General features: G+C 50.4%; 3 protein-coding genes across 3 annotated transcripts; 2 read left to right on the plus strand and 1 right to left on the minus strand.

Moving 5' to 3' along the window:
* Nucleotides 1–742: 742 nt before the first annotated feature.
* Nucleotides 743–950, plus strand: M437DRAFT_61306 (uncharacterized protein; the record flags this gene model as incomplete). The annotated part of the gene is made up of 2 exons (XM_041023912.1): nt 743–858; nt 914–950. The coding sequence occupies 2 exons, from the start codon at nt 743–745 to the stop codon at nt 948–950; spliced, it is 153 nt and encodes a 50-aa protein (XP_040874551.1).
* Nucleotides 951–1,980: 1,030 nt separating this feature from the next.
* On the minus strand, nt 1,981–3,715 carry M437DRAFT_70728 (uncharacterized protein; the record flags this gene model as incomplete). The annotated part of the gene is made up of 2 exons (XM_041025552.1): nt 1,981–3,368; nt 3,679–3,715. The coding sequence occupies 2 exons, from the start codon at nt 3,713–3,715 to the stop codon at nt 1,981–1,983; spliced, it is 1,425 nt and encodes a 474-aa protein (XP_040874552.1).
* A 3,471-nt stretch (nt 3,716–7,186) lies between these two features.
* Nucleotides 7,187–8,522, plus strand: M437DRAFT_70729 (uncharacterized protein; the record flags this gene model as incomplete). The annotated part of the gene is made up of 2 exons (XM_041025553.1): nt 7,187–7,259; nt 7,297–8,522. The coding sequence occupies 2 exons, from the start codon at nt 7,187–7,189 to the stop codon at nt 8,520–8,522; spliced, it is 1,299 nt and encodes a 432-aa protein (XP_040874553.1).
* Between the last annotated feature and the right edge of the window lie 778 nt (nt 8,523–9,300).

The raw sequence follows: 9,300 nt of genomic DNA on the forward strand, positions 1-9,300 counted from the left end.
CGCACGACTGTCCCCCCGAATCGCGTGTGACCTTGAACTGCTGCCGGCATCACCGACGCTTTTTTTGTGATCGCCAGGGGAACACCCTCCCACAACACTGGACAACGCCAATGTGTGCAACTAGTAATCCTGGCATCCGAAAAGGTAGGATTTCGATAGATGCAATCTACTATCAGGTTCATCATGATGACTTCCTGCATATCGCCCCTGGCAAGCGAGTTTCAAGCAGCACAATCTTCGCTCTGTTCGCCGGTGGGAACACGCTATATGCATCGGATCCCTCCTGGTCCTGCTCCTTGTGGAGTGCTCAAGGACACTCCATCTAATCGGCATTACCGTCCACCCGGTCATCCATGCATATGCCCTAGCGATGGATATCGCATCAATAATGACTCCGAGGTGGGTGATTGGGAGAAGCTGTGGGAACCACGAGCCGCTGGGCTACTTGACGCCTTGCATTATTGACACTCATTGGCTTCTTCTGTGCTTTCCTGCGTCGTCTGCATGTTTCAGTAGCACGAGACGAAGGAAATGAGGTATTTTCCTGCCCGAGAGCAGGTCGATGGAAGTCTTTGCTTGCCACCAATATTCGCTGAGTTTTAAGACTTTGATGATATCTCGAATCATTCTTGCCCCATCCGTTCTCCCTGTTCTTCACCTCTTCCACTTCGAACACAAAGCCAAATTGATTCCTACCGGTAACACCTGGTCGAATCACGAATCCACCGCACTTTCGAGCATTATGTGTGACTACACCAAGGTCGAATACTGCTGTGGCCACCTGCGCTATACTGTACGAGCCTGGTGCGTCAGATACCAGGAGTCACACAAACGCTGTCCCCCTAATGTAGTTGCTGTGTAAGTTCTCCTTCATGGTATACAAACTTCGACTCTTCTGACGCCAATCATACAGAGAATATAGATTCGAAGAACCATGCGGTACCTTTTAGCGCACATGATATTTAGTGATGCAGCAGATGCTGATGACCGATTGATATAGGCGATTGCAAACCTCGGCAACCGCCAGTGGGCAACAGACAACCTAGCCGCAAGTGATGAGATCAGCAAGATGCCCCTCTACATATGTCTGAGTCTAGAGACACATCTTTCCACTCATTCTCGCAAGTACCATGGTACAGGCGATATCGCCCGTGTGAGGCCTCCTCCAACAAGGACAGTGAATAGTCAAGCTAGGGTCAGATTGCTCGAGTCAAAAGCAGGAAAAATGACTTCTCCAGTAAACATACATGTGTTCTGTGCTCCAGATACCATCTTATCTCAAATGTCAACACCGCGTAATGAAGACAATGTGTTTGGCCTACAATTCGAGTGACACGCTATTACCCAACAGCTGTCTAGTATTTCGTCAATGAGAATATCCGCACAACTGGGCGAATACAGATCAACCGAGATGAGAGTATGCCAATGGCGGGCTCCCCAGAGGTCCATATGAAAACGCTTCCCATCGAGTGCGTGATATCTGTGCTGGTACGGAGAACTTGGAGATAGTGAATTCGCATCACGCTAGCGATGCAGACGCTTGATAGAGTGAGCAAAGCAATCGCGCTCTCAGATGAACAGTGAGTACTCACAAACCTCCAAGCATGAAGATACAGATCAACATAAAGCGGTCCACCAGTGAAACTTCTGACTTGAGTAAACACGGAATTGAGACGAGCGATATAGCGATGTCGATAAGCATGTTGATAATGCCAGCAACGAGGAAGGAGATTGTCGTCTCGATACAAGAGCCAGATGTGGGTTCTGTATACTGATCCCAGAAGTAGTTGATCGGCCTACAGACTCAGCGCAATGACAGTCCAGACCATGACTACATAGGAAAATCTAATGAGGCATGCGCTCATCATATGTATATGTAGAAGAAGACAGGAATTCATTTCAATAACGAAGTCCCCCAATTCACTCGCGCCGTATCTGAACCCCCCGTCACTTTTGATCTGCGATTCATGCTCCATGATGTCAGTAGAGATATAGAAGCCAATACGTCCATTGACGAGTGGTGCTGGACAAAGAACCCGTAGACGTATATTTGCCGATGTCTTCGGCTTCTTCCTGTGAGATGCGGAGCCAAACGTTGAGTGGTCCATATTCGATGTTGAATTTGTACGTATAGAGGCAAAGCCTCTCCCAATCCTGGGACATAGCATTCACGCTCATCGGGACAAGGACAGGGCATAGGCCTTGCATGATTGAATAGATGATTTGGGACTTTGCAAGTTGCTGCATCCCGAGGATCTGGAAATCTTGTTGTGTTATGAAGCGGCCCTCAAGAGCTTGCAGATCGTAGTGAACTTCGGGTTCTGGGCAAAGGACAGAAGATCGGAGGATGTCGTTTGTATGTTGATAGACGATGAATGATGATGGGTCGTGCTGGTGAAGGAGTGTTTCGACATGCTGTGGCGAACTAGGATCGGAACCGGAAACGTGTCGCAAGAACGTGACACTGTCTAGCCAGCTGTATCCGCAAACATCGTCTTTCAAAGGGACGTTCGGATCATAGTATGCGTATCTAGCATGTACCTGAGACCAACGATCAGGAAAGGAGGATGGGCCGACGAGCGTATGGCATGCGCAATCGTTGTAGATAAACTTAGGCGGCGAAGCGTTAGGGTCGACAGTCGATGTACGTGGGCAGCTGTCAATATGTATGTACTGCTGTATGGTGTCAAAAAACCCAAGTTGACAGCCAAAGGGACAGACGTGAAGGTCAATGCGAAAGAACTCGAGGTTGTGCCGGCGCGTGTGTTCTTCGAAGCCTCGATAAGTGGTAGTCTCTGAAAAGGTTGTCCGACACGACGGGGCAGGACATTTCAAGCAGAGAGATGACGGATCAGGATTGTCCATATTGAGCACAGTAGCCAAGTCGTGGGCACGTTTGGCGTTGATGGCAGAGAGCAACGAAGACTCTGGCGTGCGAACAACGAGCTGTTGGAGCCTTTGGAGGTCGTGCTCGTAGAGGGAGTGCTGCCAGAATCCGTACTTGTTGGCTTCTTGTTGGCAGCTGGCTTGCCGGAGGTCGACTCTCTTGCGGCAGTCTTGCTCGCCAGTGTCTTCCTGACGGGAGCTCTTCTGACGAGAGCATTGTGGGTAGTCGGCTTCCTGATGGGCATCGTTGGCACATTGGGAAGGGCGCTGCGGGAAGTCGCGGACACTGCCATGCTGGACACGTTGCTCTTGTGCGTTGCGGTCATAAACCATATCGGTTGGTTGGCCTTCAGAGACGGCGGATAAGGAAGGGGCAGTTGCTGTAACAAGGATATATGTAACAGTTGACGCCGTCTGAGGGAAGCGAGTATTGATGGACGCGGCTGGCGGTGGGTTTGGTCGCCGACGACGGGGGAGCCGGCCTGGAGGGGACACAGGATCATGAGAAAACTATTCTCTGACGGTCCGACTCGTGTTCGTAGAAGATGGCATGGTGGGTTTGGTAGCATGGGCTGAAGTGGCATTCGACTGCACTCGTCAGAACAACACAAGGGGCGAGCGACTTGGCGAGATGTACTTTTGGTGCTGCTCCTATTGCCTTGCGTTTGACTCTGATGCGTAGACTTCAGAGGTGAGAACGAAGCTTACAGATGGCTAGAGAGTGCTGTGACAAGTGACGCGATCCCCTCGCAGCCGGAACTGGCTAGCTATTGCGGCGATGATGTCTCTCACTGGCCAGATGACGGTGGACGGTCCAGTGATCGTCCATGTTGAGTCGAGGATGTCTGTGTAGTTCAGATGCAGCTAAGGAGGGGCGACTGGGAAAATGTGAGTGGCACAGAGACAAGATGCAATAGGAAGCGATTCAGCGTGGAGTCTCGCCTACGTAGCTCTTTCCCCAATTGACGTTCGTTGTGCCTTGTCCTGAGCATCGAAAGCGTTCGCCGGCAACAATGGCCCTCAGGTCAGCTTTTTCATCACAATCATATCGATTCATATATTTTCCAGTCTCTTGTGTCGCAGCTTGGGAATCTTCTACTTGTGGTCGTGTTGTGGCTGCTGTTGTTCAGGCAACAGACGTCACGCCCATATACTGGTCTTGTTGCTGTCATCACTCGATCGTGGAGCTCAAATATGAATGGAGACGCTGTTGGTGACTGGCTCTACAACTTGACCTCTCTTCGAGTCAGTCGTCGTTGGTTTCTAACATTCGGTGTTGTTGTGCAAGTCGCGCAGGGACTGTAACTTGAGCTCCTTGTTATGACGCATGCGAATCCGAATCCTGCTTCGAGACGACTGCCAAGACATGCTTCCGGCAGAACACGCACGGGCTTTTCTCTCCCGGTCTTGTTTCAAATCTAGCCACGAGGTGTCGTCTGTTTGTATTTCACAAGCTTGATCACGACGGGATTTCATGGTCTGACGACGACGTACCGAGAAGTAAGATCTGCCCCTCAACGCTTGAAAAACTTCCTGGCCAGCGGACTTTGGTGCGGTGTAGCCAACCAGCGTGTCTACACTACGGCCCGTCGAGCTTCGCAAAGTCTGCTTTACCTAGGCAGGGCTTCGCTGCTTTACCAAACTATCGATGGCGCGAAGCAGCGCATCCACGATATCTGAAGCAAATTTACATTGCTATTGGGCAAAAGCGACAGAGTGTTGTGTATCATTACTCTCTACAAGAGCTTCTCCACGCCCGTCAAGATGCTCCTTGCCCTCTCGTTTGCATGAAAACCATGTCTCTCGACCAAAGCCGTCGACAGGCATCAGGCTCCGCAGAACTTCTCTGCACCGCTCGAATCGTTTAGCGTACATCTCTGGAGTCTCACTTGTATCATGCCCTACGGCCGCAGCCTCTCTACCAGATATCCGATATCATCGCTTCCACAATTTCAGATGCGCTCAAGCTTGCTGGAGTGATTGTTTAGTAGACCGAAACTATGATCGAGTAATTTAGCAGTGGTGTGTCTGCGAGAGTCCCGAAGCTCATAATTCTTGATCTGGTTCAGCTGGCTCAAAGTTGAGTAATTCTCGCGTCAGATAATTTCAAACTGCTCGATATCTTTCCAGCCACACCAGAACAGTGACTACTGATGCAAAGAGACCTGCCGCACTCGCAACGGCTGTTCTGGAGGATCGGACCATACCTAAGCCTGTTAAGCGGGCGAAGACCCCACCCCTTGGAGTAAAAGCTCCATATCTCGTCCCCTGGAAGCTTGCAGCAACGGAGCCTCACCTGGTGAGTCTGGGTTTGCAATGGATACTGTCAATTAACACACCTGAGACTATTCCTTTTGAGCCAAAACCTACTCTTAGGAGTAGTGTTAGAGTGAAGACGAAGACGGTGCACCAAATCATGGTGAGCGGAACATCATCTGAGGCGTGTCAGTCTGCAAACTTGGGAGAGAGTGACAAGTGTATCGCCCATGCGCAACGTACGAGGTGTCAAAAGCCATCTTGAAGACTCGGTCCATCGAAAAGCCACAGATCTAGACATCAGAGGTCGATCTCTTGCGAAATGCTGGAACCAGCTCAGGACGTGAGAAACGGTGGTAGTATTCATAATAGTGATTAGCAATTGCCTAGCCGTGAAGTAAAGTCCCTAGCGATGATCGAGTTATCTGCCTTTGGGCCAAAGGCTTGTGAGTTTGAGATGATCTCAGGAGACCCCCACCTGACAAAGCAGGGCGTAAATATAGACATGACACGTAGGCGCCGACACTTAGATTGCTCAACGGCATATATACAATATTGCATGGTGGCTGTAGAATCCTCCTAGTCAGTGACCTATCGCAACACGACAATCCGCGCTTAAGCCCGAACAATGTACAATCCTGTCCCAGCAAAGCTATGGCAAGAGCCATCCGTCAAAAGTACATTTCGAGATGCGTCAGAACCTGATACTGATCGGAAGTAAAAACTTGGCTATTGTTTGTTGACATTGCACTTAGATCAAAAAGTGATGGAGAATAGAGCTTACACAACAGGTCGAGTGAAAGCATGAACTAACGATTCTCGACAGCAGCCATGTTCTCCACTTGGATACAGCTTGGTCAGCACAGTGGCTTCACTCCATAGATAGCCTAACCATGGCACGTACATAGATGCACGAACAGATCAGGATACACTCATCGATAAATTAGGGAGTTTATCTTTTATTTTTCAAGATACGCTACAGTGTACGTCGCTGTTAAGCAATAAACTTAAAATCATGAGTTGATACAAAGCGACGGCTATGAGCTAGGTACGTGCCAAGATGTGGACACCGAGGTAATGGAAGCTTATAGCGATCGTCACGTGACCTTCGGCCGTCATCCCAACTCGATCGGCTAGTGACAAAGTCGCAAATGAGCCTTATCATCAGAGCATATCACGTTTCAACGTGCTGTGATAGACACATACGGTTGAGCAAGCTATAGGAATCTGTACAATTATCATCTTGTACATTAGCAGTGCGATTCTGGTACATTCGGCAGGAAGATTGACATTCGAAGCTTGCCACCAACTGTTCCTCCCCAATCTTTGTCTCTTTAGGACTGCTCCACACAATTTATAGTCGATCTGGCAACAATAGTTATAGACACTACCTAATCGAACCTCAGACCCATCTAGGACGTCTTCACTAACATTCGTCCACTCTAGATATCAGCACTCGAAAGTCAGGATTACCACGTGCCGAAATTTCAAATCGGAAGCAGGGTCGTCCCTACAGCAAGCGTGATGTCCGAATCGGGCCAGTCGGCGAATTCTGCCGATTAAGACTCTCTCTTTGCAGCGCTTTGCAGCGCTAGCGGTCGTGGTCTGGAGTCCCATATTCGACGGGACACCTTTTCGTCCCAATCTCGTGACGCTCGACGCATCTTCAAGGGTTTTCGGCTGTCCGTCTTTGAACACAATCGACCCTACAGAGCCGTGATTGTAACATTGAGACCCTTTTGATTCTCGTTTTTCTCGTCTTCGTTGATGACAAGAATGAGTGGAAACGACAATAACGCGTCGTCAAGTCGCGACGCGCAAACGCGGTCCGGACACAAAAGAGGTGCGCATTCACCCTGCGCCGACGGAACCCTCAAGGCGTCGTATACTAATCCAGCGAAGGGAAAGAACCCGACAAAAGTGACCCACGGAAGAAGCAAGCGCGAGGCTCTCGACCCTTGGCTTCGGATCCGGGCACAGTGCCCGAATCTCTCAGTGATTTGCTTAGCAGGCAATCGCCGATAGCGAACAGTCCGGGCACTCCATGGCAGACAGTGAACAACTCCAACACTATCCCAATCGCTTCACCGGGTCCAATGAAGGGCGGGAAGACCTTGGTACAGGTTGCGAAGGAGATTCTGAATGAATACCCAGATGGTCTCACTTTGCAAGATATCTGCGATAAGAGCAATGGTGCCCAGAGCAAAAGTGGTCAGGCCACAAGAACAGCGAAGAACTCGATGGGGGCCACGCTGAGCCAACATAAAGAGCTCTTCCGAAAAGAACTTTCGAAGGAGAACAAGAAGTACAAATGGTATCTGATAGCCCCCATTCCTGGTATTCCCACTCAGTCAATGAACGAATCGCTGAATCAAAGCCTTGTCACTCACACAACCAACACGACGATGGCTTTGACCACTCCTCGAGAGCAAGAGCCAAGTGAAGGGCGCAGCATGACCAACAACGGTGTCTCTGAACGTGAAGATCAAGTTGAGACGAACAGAGACGACGCCACGACACCTCATGAAACGTCTTCGGCTGCGACTGCCCAGAAGATCGATTTCATAATTGAAAGCGCAGGTTCTCCGCGTACTGGCGGAACAGATGGACCAGCTGCAGCCCTAGAAACTGAGCCAAGCCAACAGTCTCATCTGCACGAGCTGCAGCAGACCTCTCCGCCTTTGGTCGATCGGCAAGAAGAGTCATCAGCTCGCGAATTGCAGCCTGCGGTCCACGAGGGAAGGGACGCCACCATACCTGACTTGCTCCCTGGTCTTGTGGCGGAGGACCGTTCCGTCGTCGCTGTTCCACTAATCGCTCCCGAGATGGAACCCGCAGATGTCGTGGTTGAAGAGGCTCAGGACGCCTCCGTCGACCATGATATGACTTCTCTGGAAGCCCTGCGTCCTCTCCTGGCGAATGTGATCAGTACGGAGGTGGCTAGGTTCGACAGCCGCCGACACGAAGAGTTGCCAGCTCTAGGGGAACATCTCCCCTCACGCGCCCACAGCAATATCGATGTGCATGCGATTATAGAGGACATACTAAGGCCCCTTCGCGGAACCGTGGGGCTGGATTCCACGCTTGCGCAGCCTGCTGTTCTCGTCAACCGCAGCGACGCCCATCGAGCGCTAGATGACATCAGGCTAGCAAGGGGTTTCAGGAAACGTTTCGATGAGGCAATTTCGAAGTGTGACTCCACGCTAGCCACGATGATTGGTTTCGTCAATCTCATGAAGGAGCCAATCGCCCATATCGAGTCTTTCAAAAACTCGCTACAGGCATACAAGGCGCAAGTCACAGCTAGTCAGAGACTTTCTCGGAAAAGTCTCAATGCATTCATCGACGATCAGGATGATGACGATCAGGTCATCGAGTAAAGGGTATGGCCCTGATTGATGTTGTGATCTGGAAACGAGGGAGGGCGAACTAGCACCAGAAGGAGTTTCGTAATCAAGTCGCAGGGCATTTCTAAATAGGAACTATGAAGAAGTTGTTTTACGTTGGCCGTCACTTCCAGCGGAGCTTACAGCGAGAGTGCAACTCAAGTAGATGTAAAAGGGACTCGGTCAAAACCATAGGTCTCCTGTGGCAGCCTAGACACTAGCGTGTGGGCTTCGCAGCCGCGCACTCAATCCTCACGATCTTCATTTCCCTGCTTCCTTCCTTCCTTTCGTAAGTTTCACATACCCAACTCCCATCCAAAGTAGACATCTCCACGTGTCTGATATCCTGGACCAAACCAACTCCACAGGGGAGATCGCTGCCCCATAGTGCCTCGATTGGACGAGATCAATGCCTTTTGTTATGCAAGCTGCAAGTCTCCTCACTGCCAAAGCGGTAAGCGTCATCTCCATGTACTGAAAGTGTGCTTCGCAACGAAGCTGTTCGAAGGACCCTTATCACGATACGAAATCCTTCGTTGATCCCACGTATCATGGTCAGACACTTTGTATCCTGCAAGTGGTCCTCAGCAGGTAAAGCAAGCGAGTTCGTACAGATGCTAGCCGATCTAAGGGCCGATATTAAGATTCCAATGGATTCTTGCTCCCATACACTACGGATGAGCTCCGCAGGAAGCCACAACCAAGTACTATAGTTGCTGTTGTAGCGACAGGACCGCGTTGCATATTTTGCTTCTTCGCGTGCGGCCTCGCG

The sequence above is a fragment of the Aureobasidium melanogenum genome, assembly GCF_000721775.1.
Source record: "Aureobasidium melanogenum CBS 110374 unplaced genomic scaffold scaffold_76, whole genome shotgun sequence".
Taxonomy (NCBI): Eukaryota; Fungi; Ascomycota; class Dothideomycetes; order Dothideales; family Saccotheciaceae; genus Aureobasidium; species Aureobasidium melanogenum.